At 43.5% G+C, this 20,183-nt stretch overlaps 1 protein-coding gene across 1 annotated transcript in view; it reads left to right on the top strand.

Annotated features, from left to right (window-relative positions):
* Window positions 1–20,183, top strand: part of SPON1 (spondin 1) — a 281,080-nt gene that overhangs the window by 154,765 nt on the left and 106,132 nt on the right. Inside the window, exon 6 of the mRNA XM_079104241.1 lies at window positions 4,430–4,578. Coding sequence (XP_078960367.1) covers window positions 4,430–4,578 — 149 coding nt within the window. The remainder of the gene's footprint in view (window positions 1–4,429; window positions 4,579–20,183) is intronic.

The raw sequence follows: 20,183 nt of genomic DNA, 5'->3' as shown, positions 1-20,183 counted from the left end.
TCTCTGAATCTCTGGGAGCTCTCCTTCCAATGGGAAAGTGTCCTTGCTCACCTACCTTCTTTTGAATTCTTGTGGATTCCCATAGTGCTCTGTATCTGAAATAATACTGAGAACTTTGTTTTGTAGTTTTTTTTACAGTTTTCATAGTTCTTTCCAAAACCAGCCCAATTAATTTGCACAACTCTGGGACATAGTCCAGACTTTCAACTATTATCCCTATTTTTAAAAGGGGTGGACAGGCTGGGGGTGTAATTCCGGAGTAGAGTCCTTGCCTAGCACGTGTTAGGTCCTGGATTCAATCCCCAGTACATACATATATTTATATAAATAAGAAACTGAGGCTCTAAGAGGTTGAATGACTGATTCATGGTCACAAATGGAGGCCTAGAGACAAGTCCTCTAGCATTGGGTCTCCATGGCTCTCTTCCCTGTACAATTGCGCACCCGTATGACCTGTACAAATGGCATCCTGCCCATTCTAATGTTGAAAATTGTTTTTCCATTGGTGCCTGCCTTGTTCTCTCCAGAGAGGATGTATTCTTGTCTCTCCCTGTCATTGAGTACATTGCACATACTTGTTATTTGGACGATATCACTAAATGTGCTGAAATTTGAATTAATGTGTTATGTTGCAAAGTCGTAGGAAATTAACAATTGTATTGGCTAGAGGTTGAATTGATTCAATGAAATTTTATTCAAGAGTAAGAATCACGCTGGGTGTGATGGTACAGGTCTAAAATCCCAGCAACTTGGGAGACTGTCAGAAGGATCACAAGTTCAAAGCCAGCTTCAGCAACTTAGTGAGGCCTAAGCCACTTAGCAAGACCCTGTCTCAAAATAAAAAATGAGAAAGGACCAAGGATGTGACTCAGTTAAGTGTCCCTGGGTTCCATCTTGGCCTGTCCCAAAAAAAAGAGTCAGAACCATAAAGACAGACCCTGGTCTTCAGATACCTGCTTCTCTGTACTCGTGCCTTGGACTTGGATTCCTTGGATTTGGGGCATTTGGCATTAGCTGCTTCCTCCCTGTACTCTGCATTCTTGTTCTGTAATAACCCTGACAAGCTAGATTGTAATTAATCTGCTTATCCATCTGTTCCCCCCCCCCCCCCCCCCGTCTGAGAGTCCCTTCAGGGCAAGTGCCATATCCTATTTCTGTCACTGTCCATGGCCTGCCACTGTGCTTGGCACGTAGTTAATGGAGGTTGAATGAATAAATCAGAAAGACCCATCTGGGCCCTTCCTCTGATCCCAGGATGTGCTTACTCCCATTCTCCTACTTTTCACATTCCATATCATGCATATTTCTTATCTCTTATTCTGAATTAAGGGCAGGTTTCAGGTTTTATTTATTTTTGAAGTTTCCCTAACAACCACGAAAGAAGGAAAGCATTACTGAGTCTCTACTCTGTGCCAATAGTGATTCCACCTATAAAATCTCGCTTTTAAATAACTTAATTAATAACATATTTATCATAATAGGTCAATAAGGTAGACATTATCACCCCTGAATTATAAAAGAGGGAGCTGAGACTCAGGGAAATGAAATAATTGAATCTGACCAAATTTACACACCAGTAAGTGGCAATGCCAGGACTTGACTCCTGTCTGTAGGCACTCAGACCAATGTCTTTCTTTTTCTTGTTGCTCATTTTTTTTTAACAGCATACAGGAGAGCTGAGTCCCATAACTTAGCAGGTGTCTGTTACTCTGCTGAACTGAGACTTGAACTTTATCACATTGAATGGAATCTGTGCAAGTCTGCTCCCTCATTCTTGGAGCACACATATAGTCACCTTCCCAATGGATGGGAAGCAGATTATGGAAACATACTGAGCACTCACAATGCATCAGGCACGGTACCAAAAGCAGACTCCTTTGTTGGCGCTTAAGTCCAGTAGTACAATAGAATGTACCAGTAATAGAAAATATGATCTGTGGATGGGGAGACAGGGCAGAAGAGCTCAGGTCAGCCTAGAGTGGTCTTAGGAGGCTTCCAAATAAATCATGAAGGCAGAATATTAGTTGACCAAGCCAAGTGAGAGGCAAATACAGAGGAAACAGCACGGGCCAAATCACTGGGGTGCAGAATGACTGGTAGGACAGGCCTGGAACAAGGGATATCTTGCACCACAAGGGGTGCAAGAGATGATGAATCTGGTCTCCTTGTGTTCAAATCGAGAACCAAAGGTCTTAACAGGCTACCAGCCCTTGTCCCTACATAAGCATGCTCTTAACTTAGATGACAGCTTAGGACATCCTTCCCACCCAGGAATGAATTAGAAAAGTAGCTGGCAGCATCTCCATCTATGTTCTCTAGGGACATGTGGGATAAACATGGAGTGTGCATTTCTCTGATGCGAATTGATGAGCAAAGCAATTGGGCAGACCCACATGGTGATGTCATCTGCCTGAGGTGGGGCACAGTTGTCCTCAGTGGGCCCATGTTCTTTTCTATTGCTGTTGTCGTTGTTCTTTTTAGATATACATGACAATAGAGTGTATTACACATACATGGAGTTTAACCTTTTCTAATCAGGATCTCATTCTTGAGGTTGTACATGATGTGGAGTTACACTAGTCATGTATTCATATATGAACACAGGAAATTTATTTCCAATTCATTCTGTCTTTCCTATTTCCTTCCCCCGCCCTTCCCTTTAGTCCCCTTTGTCTAATCCAATGAACTACTATTCTTCCCTCCTCCCCTCCTATTTTGTGTTAGCATCTGCATGTCAGAGAGAACATTCAGGCTTTGGGTGGTTTTTTATTTTCTTTTACTCTTTTCACTTAGCATGATAGTCTCCGGCTCCATGCAATCACCAGCGAAAGTCATAAAGTCATTTTTTATGGCTGAGTAATATTCCATTGTGTATATATACCACATTTTCTTTATCCACCCATCTGTTGAAGGTTGGTTCCATAATTTTCTACAAATACTGATGTGGCTGTGTCACTGTGGTATGCTGATTTCCAGACCTTTGGGTATATATTTACCAAGGAGTGGGATAACTGGGTCTAATTGTGGTTCCATTCCAAGTTTTCTGAGGAATCTCCATACTGCTGTCCAGCATGACCAATTAGGCTCCCACTATGCCCCTGGAGCAGAAGGCCCTGGGGATAGCAATGGCAGTTGTATAAACAAGACCTGATAAGAATCCTTTTTGTAGATTGAGTGGGTGGGATGGAATGAAAAGATCTGCCCATTCTGGGTGATGATGTGATAAAACAAGAACATCAGTTGTTTCACCTAATTCAATTTTTCCCTCCACTGTGCCTGAAAATTTCTTTAGCTTGAGACTTTGTAAAACCAACCAAAGAATGCTTGAGAATTGAGCCGATCCTAGGATGAACTATATGTGACCTAGTCAATCATAAATACAGATGTATCCATATGTATTACATGCAAAAAAACAAGTCCAAAAGGGTGCTGATGTTGACGATCAGCTCTTTCTTCCTTGGAAACTGATAAAATCCTCAAGTCAAGTTCTGTCTCAGTCCTGCCCAGGTCTTACCGTCTCCCCATGCTCTCGTGTTGAGCATTAATTCCCTCCTGCATCCTGCTGCAGTGACCATCACATGCGGTTATCACCAAGCCACCGTGGTCCACAGGGACCAAACCACTTGCACGTGCCCTGTCTGTCCTATCCTTTGAATGTGGCTAGGCTGTTTGCCCCTCGTGCTGCAATGTACATGAGAGCCAGGTGAAGACAGCCATGCTTAGTCCTGTGAATTGCCACAGGCTCTTCCCACACGCCCCTTAGCTTGTGCTCTTTGCTCGCCTCCCCAGCTCTGCACTCCAGTTTTGCTCCCTCTCATGCATTCTTCATGCTGCTGCCTGGGTGATTTATCTAAAATTCAAATGCAATCATGTCCCTCCCCTGCTCAGAAACCTTCAGTGGTTTTCAGATCCTTTCAAATGACACCCGAATTCCTGAAGCATTTAGAGCAAGGCCACTCTTGAGCAGGCTCCTTCCTACCTCCCTGGCATCTTCTCCTAACTCTCCCCTTGACAGCGTGTGACACAGCAATGCTGAATTACTGATGACTCTCCAAACACACAATGTTATTTAACATTTCTGAGTCTGCCAGAAATAGTCTTTCCTCTGCATTCTGCCTTACAAATCTGATCAGCCTTTAAAATTCTCTTAACAGTCCCTGTCTCCGGGGCCCTCCCAGACAGAAGGCATCCCTGGGTTGCCTGTCTGTCTTGTTTGGACATCTGCTGTTGACCTGTGTGCACAATCCCTAGACTTGCTTTTGATAGGGACTCTGCATATCACTGAATAGCAGCGGGCCTGAAACAGAAGAGGTATCTACTCAGTGCTGCTTGAATCACTGGCCAGTTATCTCTTCTTCCCACAGTTTAAGGGTGGCATGTTTCAGACGCAGCCACACTGATATCTCTGCCTCCCCACTGGCTTTCCCAGGTCGGGCCAATCACTGGTCTGCCATCATTGGTGGATCCCACTCCAAGAACTACGTGCTGTGGGAGTATGGAGGATACGCCAGCGAAGGTGTCAAGCAAGTTGCCGAACTGGGCTCCCCCGTGAAAATGGAGGAAGAAATTCGACAACAGGTAAGAACAGAATCATCGACTAACCAAAATCCAGGAATGCAGGAAAGCATCCCTTAGGTTTCTTTTCCAGGTTCTTAAGATTCACCATAGTACCATGGGCTAGAAGAAAATCTATTTACTGAATTTGGCTTTTGTTTTAAGTGGAGGGTAGAAGATGCATGCCCGTGTTATTGTCTCAGACTTTTCCTAACTCCATTCTGTGTTCTTCAGCCTGTGCTAATTGCTGCTGCTGTTGCCCCATTGTTGGGATGCCATGTCTCTGATCCCCTGAGAGTCAAAGCAGTGATTTATGATTTTCTTGCTCTGATCCTTAGGGCCCGGGAATGATACTCAAGCTGTCTAAGCCAAACTGTCACTTCTGAAAATAAACAGTTGTGTATTGGCATGTGCTTTTTGCAACTGTGACTTGAGGCATTTGATAAATTAGCTGGTCATCAGTCATAAACACAGTGTGCTGAAGCCGTCTCTGTGTACCATGTCACATGGGAAAAAGGGTTTCTGTGGGAACTGGTCCCCTTTTATCCCACCGAGAGATAAGGGAGGAAAGGCCCATCTTACCAACTTGTTTGGTGGAAAATGTCATTGTCCCCTATCAAAAGCCTGATGTGGTTGCCACAAAAGAGCAGGTGATGTGAGACTCTTAGAAGAAAAGAGGTGGTTTGTCCACGTTGTGTGCTGTGGAGAGGTGACGGCCCAGCTTCCACCATCACTGCCCACAGGCAGAGCTCTGTGGGCCCAGCAGGTGTTCCCGAGGGAAGCAGGAAGGAGCTTCAGGAGTGCTCACCTCACAGGATGGTTCCTGAGAAGCCACTGCCCTCCCTGTGCTCCGGTCTGGCATCTCCTGAGAGGTGCAGGAAGCCCCGGACGCGTGACACCAGGTGACAAGCCATGAGCGAGCTCAGAGACCTAAGCGGTGCCAGGGCGTGGGCTCGGCTGAGACCTTACCCTGGAAACCCCCCCTCAGGACTCCAAGCTGTCGGCAAACCTTACCAAATCCAATGTAACAAAGGTCACTCTGACTCCTAACATAATCCCCAAAGAAATCTTCCTGGATTAGAGTTGGAAAATGCCCAAGAATGTGTTCCTTATTAATTTGGTTGAAAGTCTTTTCTCCTTTCTTGGAAAAAAAAGTTTGACCAGATGTTTCAAGACTGCACGCTACTCTTCAGAAGTCTGGCCGTGCACCTGCTTGGAGGTCTTCTGACTCAGGCTGCCGGGCCTCATAGGAGAGGCCACCCCAGGCAAAGTCAGGAGGGCTCCACGCTGGTGCTAGTCCTCCCAGCCGTCATGGGCGTGTCTCCTTTTCTGGGATATTGAGAGTCCACATTCCTGGTTCTCCAACTTGGAATTGTGACCCACAGACTTGTCCAGCTCTGTGGGACATTGACAGTCATTTGTTACAAATAATAGTTGAAATACTAAAGTTAGCAAATAAATTAGATCAGGGTCAAGGGCCTCATAATAATAATAATGATAATAATATTAGTCTCGCTTCATAATAACGTTGGTCTTGCTTGCTGGCTTTCTTGGGAGGGTTGTGGAGAGGAGAGAAGCATATAGGCATCATACAAAACTGGGACTCCGTTACACCAATGAATATTGTCCTGTGTCACAACTATATAAAGATTGAAAAGTCTGGGATGGGACCCCAGTCTTAGAATGCCCCTCTTAGAAAAGCGTTCTTTACTTGGTGTGATCTCACCAGCATGCCTGGGATTGGCTAGTGTACCATCCAGGCAGAGTCTGCCTATCCCGGCTGGCTACCATTCCTGACATAAAGTCATAATAGTAAGTTTAATTGTGGAGAGCAATGGGAAGGAGCATACGTCAGTGTCTGTCACTACCGTTGAGGGTGCTGGACATCTGTTGTTAGTTCGCTTCACATCAAATCTAAGAGGACAATATTATTATCCCAGTTCTACAGATCAGGAAACCAAGGCTTGGTTAATTGCAGAAAATACCAGAACCCATGCCCAAATCTGTCCATCTCCAAAGCTTATTATGCACAGTAGAAGTACAATATTTTTAAATTGTTTTTAAATTTGTTTTAGTTAGTTATACATGACAGTAGAATGCACTTTGACACATCATATATAATGGAGTATCATTTCTCATTCTTCAGGTCATGCATGCTGAACAATCCCACCCATCGTATCGTTATATATGTACACAGATAATTTGTGGGGCCCAGTGCCGCCCTGGGGCTCCTTGTTCAAACTTAAGAATTTCATGATGTTGATGCTGCGAATTTCAAAGCATGGGGCCCGGTGAGCCTGCACAGTCACAATACCCACAGAGCCAGTCCTACCTGTGCACCTTCCCTGTCCCCACTGCTGCCCTCCAGAGGAACTCCTCCCACCAGCCTCTGAATGGGGCCTCTGCTAGCAGCACGTCAAGTTCCCAGCTCCTTAAAATGCCAGCTGGGCAGAGTAATTTCAGGGTCCTTCACTTCCATACAATTCATGGCCCTGAATATTGTTCCCTACGAACACACAACTTGCATTTTTGTCTAAGTCAGGTAAGAAACAACATGAAAGGAAGCAAGAACATGAATCCTCCTAGAATGTACAAGTGTCCCCTAAATACCGGGGGACTTGTTTGAAAACATCTACAAACTAACAGTGTTCTCAGCCCTTAATACTTTATATCCTACCAATGTTTCTATCAAAGAACTCCAGTCCAACTCTGATGAAAATAAAAAGCCCTCTTTTCCCACCGAAGACATTTATATGTTTACCCGCATTTCGTTATTACAGACTTATCACTCACAGCAAGTTTCAAGGGCATTGACAATCACAATAGGGATTGTTGGAGGTAAATTTTATGCTAATGGCTTTCAAAAGCAAATGCATAAACATACTAATCCTATTAGTAGTGGAAAATTATACTACCACTCTTGTATAAATCTTATTATTACTATAACTGCAAAACACCAAGAAACTCAATGAAAAACTACAGCAATTATTAGCAGAAATGGTGCCAGTGGCTGGAGAGGGTTGGGGAGGGGGCAGAATATGCACCCTTCTTGGGGAAACAGAAGTAAATTCCCACCAGGGCCTGGGAATTGGAAATACTGAGTTGCGTTCATTGGCCATTTGTTTCTTCTTTTTTTATTATCATTTTATACATATGTATTCTTAGTTATTAATGGATCTTAATTTTATTCATTTATTTATATGCAGTGCTGAGAATTGAACCCAGTGCCTCACACAAGCTAGGCAAGTGCTCTACCACTGAGCCACAACCCCAGGCCTGTGTTTCTTCTTTTGAGAACTGTCTGTTCTGACCATTTGCCTCCTTTTTAATTGGATGATCTGGTTTTTTGAGTTTCTTACATATTCTGTATGCTAGTCCTTTGTGAGATGAATGGCTGGTGTTTCCTCCCACTTTTCCATAGGTTGTCTCCTCACACCGTTGATTGTTTCTTTAGCAGTGCAGAAGCTTTTTCGTTTGATGTAATCCCATTTGTCTATACTTTTTTTACTTTATTCCTGTACTTTTGTGGTCACATCAAAAAAAAAAAAAAAGAAAGAAAGAAAGAAAGAAATATTGCCTATCCCAATGCCTCAAAGTGTTTCTTTCCCCTATGTTATCTTCCAGTAGTTTTATAGTTTCAGGTCTTACATTGGGTTTTTGGTCCATTTTTTTATTAGTTCTTTTTAGTGAAACATGACAGTAAAATCCATTTTGACATAATTATAAAAGCATGGAATATATCTTGTTCTAATTCAGTCCCCAGTACCTCTCCTTTTCCTTTTCTCCCCCACCCCCTTCTCCCTTCCCTCTCTTGATCTTTCAGCCATTTACCCATAGTTATTTTTTTAATTAATTTCTTATGGATGTATGATGGGATTCACTGTGTTGTATTCATATATGTACATAGGAAAAGTATGTCAGAATCATTCCACTGTCTTTCCTTTTCACATCTCCCTCCCTTCCCTTCATTCTCCTTTGCCTACTCCACTGAACTTCTAGTCTCCCCTCTGCTTGCTGTGGGTTAGCTTACACATATCAGAGAAAATATTCAACCTTTGGTTTTTGGGGGGATCAGCTTATTTCACTTAGCATGATGATCTCCAGATCCTTCCATTTACCAGCAAATGTCACAAAGTCATTCTTCTTTTATGACTGAGTAATACTCTGTTGTGTATACATACCACATTTTCTTTATCCATTCATCTGTTGATGAGGGGCAGCTAGGATGGTTCCATTTTGAGTTGATTTTTGTACAGAGTCAGAGACACGAGTCTGAATGGAACTGAAGGACATCACATTAAGTGAAGTCCACCAGAAACAGGAGGCAAATACTGTGTGTTCTACCATAAATGGAAGCTGAAGACCAGATGTAGATTAGTGATTACTAGAGGTTGGGAAGGGGACGAGAGCTAAGGCAGGCTGAATTTGATTAGCACACCCTGTACGTATGTATCAAAATATTACACAGAACCCCACCAGTATATCCAATTCATAAATGTTAATAAAAAATGAAGCATTTTTAAAAAAGAAATACTGAGCTGTGGGTAGCCAGGCAGGACACAGATGGGTGGATAATCCAAAGCAGGCCAGACCACAGGAAGTGAGGGAAGTGAGCAGATGTGTACTCACGCTATGAAAATCCTTCCTCCTGCTAAGGCCTTCTGCACTTCGACAGGAGCGTATTTATGGCATATTTACCAGGTATTTGTTCTCAGCTGGATACTGGCCCAAAGATGGAGCCCTATCCACCCAGTTAGGCTAGCCAGAAACCCAGGCGCCACCCTAGATCCTTCCATGCCCCAACTGCTTCTCTCTCGAGTCCACCAGGTTGACTCACGCTCATCACCCCTGTCCCCCGCCCCACCTAAGCACTCCTGTATCTTGCCTAAATTGCTGCACAAGCCTTCTGATGTCCCTGCATCCAGTCCTCTTCCCATTATCCTTGTGGTCCCAGACCCATCTTTATAAAACACAAATCAGGTCATGCCATGCCCCAAACTAAGACGTAAAGGCTCTGGGTGTGCTGGCGCTGGCCTGCGATCCCAGCTACTGCATTACTGGAGCTGAAGCAGAAAGATCACAAATTAGAAGCCAGCCTGGGCAGCTCAGTGAGACCTTGGTGCAAAATAAAATTTTAAAATAGGGCTGGGGTGTAGCTGGGGTGTAGCTGAGTGGTAGAGTGCATGCCTAGCATGTGTAAGGCCCTCCGTTCAATCCCTAGTACAGCATTTTAGAAAGAAGAAGAGAGAAAAAGAAAAAGAGAGATTATGGCTCCTCTTTGACAGTAAGATAAATAAAATTCAACTCGTATCATAGCCGGAAACCCCTCCATGACATGGCCTCGTCTTTCTCTCCAATCATATTTCTTGCTATAGCTCCTAGCTCTGTACAGGCAAAACCTCTTTCTTTCTCCCTCAAAGCCTTACCCTCTTGCGTCTGGGCTCCTCTCAGCTGGGAACATCTTCCAGCCTCCCTTCAACTGTGAACTCCTATCATCCCTCAGGACTTGGTGGCAATGTTGCTTTTTCGCAGAGGCCTTCCTGATTCTGCATAATCTGGCCCCTTGCCAGGTGCTCCTGCAGCACGCTGTACTTCCTCTGTCACTGCCATCCGCACATTTACTGCACTGGCTTGAAGTCTCTCCTTCCCCCAACGGCGAGGTTTAGAGCTGCCCGTCGCTGCACCCCCCTGAGCTAGGCTTGTTTCTTGAGTGTGTTATTTTTTCTTTCAGTAACTTATAAATAGTAGCTGAGTGCACTAACTCCCCCATGTGATAACCTCACTGAACACCAGTGGGAACTGGAGATGCAGTAGAGATGGAGGAAACTCCTCGCCAGGAGCGGTGGTGCATGCCGAGTCTCAGCTACTGAAGAGGCAGAAGCAGGAGCCCAGGAGGTCTGGGCCACCCTGAGTAACTTAGCAAGATTCTGGTTTAGGTACTGGGAGTTTGGGGCATGTAACCACTGAGCCATATCCTCAGCCTTTTTATAACTTTTTATGAAAAAATTAAAAAGACAGGGTCTCACTAATTTGCTTAGGGCTTTATTTAGAAGACTGTTTCCTGAAAGGAAGACAAGAAGAGGGACAGAAAAGAAAGAAAGAACAAAGGAGGAGAGGAAGGCAGAAAGGGAGAGAGGGAGGAAAAGAAAAAGAAACGTGCCCCCTTCATGAAACAACATTCTGACAGAGACAAGAAAAACAACTTTAAAAAAATAAAAAAGAAAGACACATAAATAATATTAGTTAATTATAAATTGTGGTCAGTGAAAAGAGACAAACAGGAGTGAGGTAATGTGTAGAGGGTTAGGCATAGCAGGGGCCTGTTGCAGGTCAGGTGGTCAGAGAAGGTCTCCCTGAGGAGTGCCTATTCAGCTGGAACCCACAGAACATTGTAGGGGGTGTGGGAATCACGTTAGATGGTGACAGCAGCATGTGCAAAGGCCCTGAACCAGGAATCAGTTTATTGTTCTTGAAGAACAAAGACCGGTATGTCAAGAGGAGCGTGACTAAGCGGAAAAGTAGCAAAAATACTGGGCAGCTGGATGAAGAGACCACTTCACTCTGATGGAATTCACAGCGTGGATGGGAGAGGCAGATGCATACCTGATTATTTCCAGGTGGGGAACTTGGTTCTTTCATGGAATCATCTCATCAGTTGAGGAAACAGGGACCCACACTGGACGATGGCAGCCCTGGACTGTGCCACTCTGAGTCACCCAGACTCTAACACCACACCGGCTGTCCCTGTGGCAGGAAGACCCATCCTCCTAGTCCTTTTGGCTCATAGCTGCCTATGTGATGGCGTCTTGGTTTAGATGTCATCTGGGAAGGCTGAGCCGGTGCTTCTGTGGACTCCGCAGCTCCGGGTACCGTCCCTCTCCTAGACAGGCCCATCGCCACTTGTTCTCCTGTCTCCAGTGGACCCTGTGCCCCTCAGAAGCAGGCATCTTGTTAGTTGTCCCCACCACCGGAGTCTTGTTTTCAAATTCGGCTGCTTTTCAGGCTGTTCCAGTCCCTCAGCACGGCCACGCTCTCTCTTCCATAACCGTAACATCGTGCTGTGGTCTCTTTCTCTCTGTTGTCTCCAACGGAGGGACTTCTTTTCCCGACATTGAACCGGCTCTCTCCCGAGCTCCTTCCTCTTGGCTTTGGGATTGGTTGATCATTTTCAACAGGTTTTCCTCTTTTCCCTGTGGCTCACACAATGACTTGTTATTTCTTCTCCTGGTTCCTCCCAAGTTTGTGTGGGCTCTGTTTGGAGCCATCCACTGCCCACCTGGCACACACCTGGACTCTGCACCCACACATGGGAGAGACAGTGGTCCATTGGGTGAAAGTGCCCTGGACAGAGGGCAAGCTTCCTTACCATGTCCCCAGAAGGTAGAGGGGGGACTTTCTTGTTCCCTGTTTGTTAACAGGGCAGTCCTTCAAAACATCCAGTTCTGTGTTGAGTACCTTCCCATATCCCTCTTCCTGCAGGTTCAAGCCTCCCCTTATCTCCATATATGTGCTTTAAAACCTCCACTTCTGGTTCTTGGGGCCCAGGTGGTGCTCCATGGACCAGGGCCTTCCTGATCTTCTGCATTAGTCCCTTTTCTGGCATTTGGGAAATTTTTCTATACCCAGTTGTATGTTTTTAGAAATTTGTTTTATTATATTTTGGCCAGGCTTGCTATGGGTTTGCAGCAGGGGGGAGAATCCTTTGCATTAGTTCAACCTGCTGTGTCTCCAAATATCCACCTGATATCTCCAGCACCTAGCAAATATCTGAATAAAGTTGTTGACAGGTGAGCCATGAATATCTCTTGCATAAAAACATGACTGTAGAATATATACCCATTCATGAAAAATGCACGAGAGAAACATTTCAGCTTCCACATTTTTCTGAATTCAAGGCTCCCCTGACTGTAAGGAGTCAGATAATGGTGGGCCCTAACCCAGGCATCGATCGATTCATCTTGAGGAGGCTCTGCTTGAGTGGATTACCTCAGCCAGCAGCAGGATTATCATACCACTTGTAGCAGGAGAATCAATAATCAAGCAGGTGTTCTTTCTCTTTAAAGTTGAAACAGCTTATTTGGTTCTGGGACCTGCAAGAAAGGGTTTGAGAATTTTCTTTTCTCATTTCCTTTAAAGCATTGAAGATAACATATGTCTACTAAACTTTTGGGTTTTTCTAGGTTTTGATTTTCTAAACTTTTAATCACTTTTCCCTTATTAAAACCATCACCTGATTTCTGATGTTTTCTATGAATTCTGATATGCTGCCTCATCGCCGCTTTTATAATAATAAAGCTCAAATGATCTTCCATGCTTATGAGAAATGGTGTTGTACAATGGCTAAGAGCGTTGGCTCTGAATCAGGGTTTCCTGAGTTCAAATCCTGAATTCATCACTCATTTACAGTGTGACTTTGGGCAAGTCATTAACCCCTCTGTGCCTTGGTTTCCTCTTCTATGAGATGGAGATGGTAGTAGTGCCAACCTTGTAATAATTATTGCGAGCATTAAGTGAGCTGATCAGTATCAAGGGCTTAGAGCAGAGCCTGACCAGTAGCGAGTGTTCTCTAGATGTCACCTATCAATACTATGTTTTCATTCCTTTGACTCTGGGAACTGAAGCCTTTGTCCAAAAACTTGAGTCCCTACAGGATCCAGGAAATATAATGATTCTAATTGTTCAAGTTTGTCACGTCATTCCTCAGTTCGAGAAGGCCCAGAGGATGAGGCCGTAAGTCCCTCACCTGACCTTCTGCATGCCCAGACTCTGCCTATCCCTCCTACCCTAGTCAATGATGTCATCCCCCAGTGTGCCCCAACATCCTGTTCTAAAGTTGATCAGAAGCGATTTAAGAAGAAGAACATGACTCAAGACTGTAGTAGAACTCCAGCCCATTCCCAGCTCATCCTGGGTGGGAGCGCTCCCCCTTCCTTGGAAGAGCCTGATGAAGTGCTCCTAGGAAGTAGGTCAGCACCACCTCCAGAACCAGCCTGCAGGCAGGCCACAGGGAGTGATCTTTCCATATGTGAGAGAACACCAGCCAGTGGGTGGAAATCTGGGAAAGCTTCCATCCTAAGGAAGGACGGGGCTTGATTGTGGCTCACAAGAACCTACTCCAACCAACTCAGATCCAAGGGAACTTTCATGGCAGGGAGAAGTCAGAACTCATGAGAACTGTCAGAACAGAGTGCAGAAAATTCTCACAAGAGCTGGAGCTAGAAGCCATTAAGCTTAGACAGCCACCGTCAATCTCCTTCTCCACGCCACCCTGGCCACATGGTCTTTGTGGTCTTCTGTGTGACTCTCTTCCCCCACCCTTGTCAACAGACCTGCTGCCTCAAATAAGTTACGTTGCACACAACCCCACATGGTGGCCATGTGATCTCCTTGGCTGCCCGCAGCCCACTGAGCACTTTGGTGGCTTTTAGTTGAAATACAGGAAAGACAGGATGCAACCTGTGCATTGTGCTCCTGAAGGAGACATCTACCCCCGGTCCAGTCAGTGGCCACCCCTGGGTAAAGAACCAACAATGATTACTGCACACAGGGCCTCTGGGCAGGGCAGTTTATACTGAAAGGGGAATTGAAAGTAGAAAATAAGCTACATTTCAGGGCAGCAATGAATCCTCAAGAGTCATACTGCATTGCAGAGTCCTAACATAAGGACAGGAACTCAGGGTGGGACGTCAGGCCTATAGAAAGGAGGGACGCTAATAAGAGAGGAGAGATCTACAGAAACCCAGGATGGAGAGTCATGCCAATTGGGTGACAGAATGCTCGGTCTAGATAGTGGTTCAGCAGTTGAGGTGGGACCAGGGGACAGTACTAGACCTAAGCACAAGGATTTGGAGCAGAGATTCTAGAAGGGGTATGAGGGCCAGGAACACTGTCAAGACCACTGGCTACCATGCATTATTTTTAAAAACATGAAAAAGTTTTTCAGAGCAAGAAGATAAGCTTTCACATGACTTTTTCAGTCTTTTACCTTGACTAGGTCACCAACCCTCAGCAAGCCTCGGCTTCTTCATTTGCAAAATGGTGATATTGAGACTGTGAGCTACATATGTTGGTTATGAAATAATTCACATGCAGTGTTTGGCTTGGAGTATGAGCCCATTATTACTCTTCCGATTAGAACAAAAAAATAAATAAATTGGAAGTGTTGGTAATCCCCTTTTCCTCTCGCCTTCTAAGAAGATGCTTTCATTTGGGTGAAAGCAATCCAACGAAGAGGCGAAGTGTGCTCCATAAAAGCTACTAGAGAGTAAAACCAGAAACAAGAAAGGGAAAAGGAGAAGCAGGATGGGGAAGCTAGGGCAGTATTCGAATTGTAAGGAGTGAGAGGAGACATATTTGAACAGCTGCTATTTGGAGTGGAAATCAGGGAGAAGAAGAAAGATCCAAAGAAAACTTTGAGTGAATTTGCTTTCTAAAAGAGGAGATGTCAAAAGATAGTTTTTAGCAGGACATCTGAGGAACATCGTGTGATGTAGATTTCCCTTTGGTGCCTTGTCAGAAACTCAGTAAAGACCTGGAGTACTTTTTGGCTTGAGGTGCTTTGTGCTGCTACAAAAAAGAATACGCACAGACTGGATAAGTTCTAAATAATAGAAGTCCTTTCAGTTCTGGAAGCTGGGAAGTCCACGATCGAGGAGTTGCATCTGTGTCCTGGCATGGTGGAAGGGCTAGTGAACACCCCTGAGCCTGAAAGGCAGTGAAAGGGGACCCATCCTTTCACCAGAACTCACTCCCATGAGAATGGCACGAACCCATTAATCTCTCTTAAAGCGCTACCTCTCAACAGCGTCTCAGCAGCGATTAAATTTCAACATGACTTTGGAGAAGACATTCAAGCCACAGCATTTTTCAAGACTTAGATCAGACTGTACACTCTCACACACACACACACACGCACACATACACATATTATATATATATATGTAGTAACATCTGACTACAAGCAGCCCCTTGGGGTGCTCACTTTTACTGGGGTTACATTTCCATCGCACACCCCTCCCTTGTCCCCTGCATCTATTCAAGGCTTGCTCCGTGTGCTGTGTTTAACTAAGCACCTGTGGTTGATAGAAATAAAGCAATGCTCAGGGTGGGGCTAGAGAAGGAGTTGAAGATTCTCAGTTGCAGCCTCTTGATCCAGAAATTAAAACATTGTTTGAAAGGTATAATTTGGGTCATGTGAAACCTCTTGTTGCTTTTAGTTGAGTCTTCAGACAAATCCAGATCACAGTAGGACCAGCAGCCTCCGTGATTTAGCAACGCCTCTTTCTGTAATAAAACCAGCACAGGCTGCCCTAGTGGGAGGCGGGCAGAGCTTCTCTCTCTCTCCAAGCAGCAAGTCACAACCCCACAGTTTACACACAGAAACGCCCATCCCTGGGAATTTTTCTGAGAATCTCTGAATGAGAAAACTGTGAGACAATTTATTCAAGACTTACAGGTTATTTAACTCACTAAAAGAAATCTGTTTTTAGAGTAACTAAGCCAAAATGTCACAAATATGAGGCAAATGTAAGTCAGAGACAATAAATTGCCTTAAAATTTAGTGGGAAATTCATCAATATCTATCAAAAGTATACATTTACATTTCTATTGTGGGTTAAAAAAACACATAAAAGCAATTGTAGCCATCAAAACCATTTTAAGTGTAGTTCAGAATGTTCACATTGTTGTGTGTATGTTTTCTTTATATCTTTTCATAGTAATTTTATACCTAGGGATTTATGTTTCAGAAATACAAAGATACGTGAGGAAGGATGCTCGTTACAAGATTGTTTTAAAGAGAGAGAGAGAAGCAAGCTAATTATTTTTTTTTTATTAATAGGGGACATATTAAAAATTCTGGTTATATTCACAATCAAATAAAAGGAACAAGGCAGATCTGTTCATACTGCTAGAGAATACTCCCCAGCGCGTGTTGCTAGGTGGGGAAAAGCATAGCAGCGTGTATAACTTGTAACCAGTGTAGGGGAAAGGCAGGTGGGCCAGAGTGGAATTAGTCCATGCATGTAGAATTTTATTTGCATAGACTATCTCTACAGACACATCAGAGACTTGATGCCTCTAGAGCAAACTGCAAAGTAAGGGTCAGAGCGAAACAGCTTGTTCAGGTTTTTCCATAGTACTGTTTAAACTTACAGTATCCACACATTGCCTTCTTAAAAGAGCAATATTTAAATGAACAAAGAAAAGTTGGATAATAAACTAAATATGCCCCCCAAAAAACCTCTGTAACTTGATTAAGTCTGTGCCCTCATCAAAAATATCAAATTTTTTTTAAATTTTACCAAATGATTCTATAAAAATAGAAAACTAAGCAGCCAAGAATAGCCAGAAAAAATACCTGGAAAAGAATAGTAAGGGGTGGGGGAGACAAGGTAAACCAGACATTGAAAATGTATTATAAAATTGCATTAAATAAAACTGAAACTGGAGCACGAATAAGTAAATCAATAGAATCTAACAGACAGTCCAGAAATAGGATTGACTTCCTTTTATAGGTTTATACATAAATATAATAAAGAATGTTTTCCCATCAGCTGAGGAAACAATGGATTGTATAATAAATGGCCAAGGCACCACTAGAAGCCATTCAGAAGACAGCGTTTTGCTCTGTCTCTCCATCCTTGAACCAAAATAAGTTCCAAATATATCAAATGTTTAAATATTTAAACATGAAGACATAAAAACACTAGAAGAAAACATGGAAGAGTCATTTTTTGTACTCTAGAGTAATGTCCTTTCAAAGGGACTTTGGTGCCTTTTGAACATTGCACCGTGTTTCTGTGTTATTTATTCAAAAAGTTTATTTATTTATTTATTTATTTATTTATTTATTTATTTATTTATTTATTTATTTATTTGTGGTTCCAGGGATTGAACCCAGGGGTGCTTAACCACTGAGCCACATCCCTACCCTTTTCATTTTTTTATTTTGAGACAGTCTTGCTAAGTTGCTTTGGGCCTTGCTAAGTTGATAAGGTTGGCTTCAAACTTGCAATCCTCCTGCCTCAGCCTCTCAAACCTGGGATTACAGGCATGTGCCACCACACCCGAAAAAAGTTATTATTTTATAGTTGATATAAAAAAAAATCCAACCCACCAGCCAATATCCAAGTTTAGGAATCTTTAAGACACCACATAAGAAAACAAATTGCCGCTGGGCGCCTGGTGCACACCTGGAATCCCAGCAATTCAGGATTCTGAAGCAGGAAGATGGCAAGTTCAAGTCCAGCCTCAGCAACTTTGTGAAACCCTCAGAAACTTAGGGAGACCCTGTCTCAAAATTTTAAAATATAATGTGGCTGGGGTTGTGGCTCAGTGATAAAGCAACCCTGGGTTCAATCCCCAGTACCAAAAGAAAAAGAAAGGAGGAGACTGAGGAGCAGGGGACTGGGGAGAAGGAGAGGAGGGAGGAAGAGGAGGGATAGGAGAAGGAGGGATGTGCACTCAACTGATCCAAATGCTTACAGTGCACTTATGTGCAACAATGATTCACTTGACTACCATTCTGGAACTTTCTTCCCTCACTGCTAAAAGAAAGGAGGCAAAAGTATCCCTGAAAATGTCACCCTGGTATGTGTACTCATTCAGTGTACTGAAAAACTTACTTAATTGTCACCATTTTGGGTGTTTCTAAGGCAGTCTAGAGTTAGACATTCCAATGAATACTTGCAATCTACTGGTTAAAAAAAAAAAAAAATGTATTCACTTGTTGTAGACTATTCACTAGAATATTCACCATATTCAGAATACAGTGTCAAATACCGTATTCTGGAAATCACTTGTTCTTAAGGGGTTCATGGTCTCTTGGGAAAAACTGACATAGAAATAGGTGATAGACTACCACACAACTAGAGCTAGAAAAGTCAAGTTCAGGACACACTAGAAGCACAGAAGAATAGCTACCCCCTTCTTGGAAAGTTAAAGGCGTCATAAGCAAGATCAAGCTCAATTTTTTTTAACTCTCAGTAGATAATGAAAAAATGAGCTGCTTTCTCATCTTGCTCATGATGGACATTATCAGAAATAGGATAAGGGATTTTGTGGTCACCTTATCTATGTCTGGGGATGAATTCATTAACTGATCTTGTTAGGAAAGAGGTCAGTGCATGCACATTGGCTGAATAATGTATCTCTCCCAAGAGCCAAAACCAGGCCACTGCTGTGTCTGGTATTCATATCTGTCATGAGAATGCAATGTTCACTTCCTACCACTGGTAAGAGCCTGTGTGAAATGTCCCCCTGGTCCATGCAGTTCCTCAACTCTGTTAACTTGAAGCTTTCCTAAGGGTCAGCCTGGCATTGCATATTTAGCCTGCGCAAACTATTTGTACAGTCCATAGGAGATGCCAGCTTGTCTGGAGTGACAGACATATAAACATAAAAGTAAAAAGGCATGAAGTAATAAAGGATAGGCCCCTAAACACAGGTTAGAGTCATCTCATGAGTGAACTCTGGGCAGTGGGGACTACAAATAGACCACTAGGGATTGGGAAGCCACTGAGAGTTTCTAGGCAGGGAAGTAACCAGAGATCCAAGTGTTCATTCATTCAACAAATATTGCATATGAAGTTCTGAGTGAGACCTTGTGCTAGAAAACTAGCGTGGGGATACTGTCCTTCCCCTGAGTATGATCTTTCTCCATACAACCTGCTACAACTTAAAATCCTTTTCTCGGAGAAGCAAAGAAATTGGATTATCTCTGAAACTTTATAGTATATGAAATTAACTGCAGAAATTAACCATAAGTCACTGTTCCAATTGTTCTTTAACTGTGCAAACATAGCAACTTTTAGAATGGAAATATAAAAATAAAAGATAAGACAAGAACCCCATCTCATAGAGAGATTGTTAATTCATCTTTCTGTCACTATAATAAAATACCCCAGATAAGCAACTTAGAAGAAATAAAAGTTTTGGGATCACAGTTTCAGAAGTTTCAGTCCATGGTCAGTTGGACCATTGACTTAGGACCTGTCTCGAGGCACAACTTCATGGCAGGGAGTGCCTGGTGGAACAAAGGTGACTCATGGTGGCCTGGAAGCAAAAAGAAAGGAAGAAGCCAAGTCCCAATAGTCCTCTCAAGGGTATTTCCCCAGTGTCTAACCCAGACCCCATAGCCAGTAGTGCCACGGGATGGTGACTTGCTTTTAACATGTGTGCCTTCAGGGAACATTCCAGATCCAAACTACAGCAGAGATATTCTGTCTCCTCAGATTCTGCCCCCACCCCCAATAACAAGTCCCCTTGATACCATGTGGTACACAAGGCTTCTAAGGACTGGTTTCAAGGGTTAAGAAAGACAAGGAAAAGCAAAATCCTTACAAACTGAGATTCACTCTAGAGTTCTATAAAGGGTTGGGCTACATGGAACAGCGAGGACACATCAGTTCTGTCCAATTCTGCCTTGAAATGAATGGCCTCAGACAAGCATAAGCTATGTTGTGAAAGATGAAGAATTTGTCAGGTGATACAAAGAGAAAAGGCCTGCCAGGCCAGTGGGTGTGCAACTGGCTGTGTCTTCACTGAAAGGTTTGTGATTTGGTGGGAGTGTTGGAAGAGTAGGAGGAGAGGGAGAAGGGCTGGATTTATCCACTCACCCGTCCTTCATA

Source organism: Sciurus vulgaris (assembly GCF_902686455.1).
Source record: "Sciurus vulgaris genome assembly, chromosome: 11".
In the NCBI taxonomy this organism is placed as follows: Eukaryota; Metazoa; Chordata; class Mammalia; order Rodentia; family Sciuridae; genus Sciurus; species Sciurus vulgaris.
Note: the sequence above shows the minus strand (reverse complement) of the source record. Positions and strands in the feature narration are given on the sequence as shown.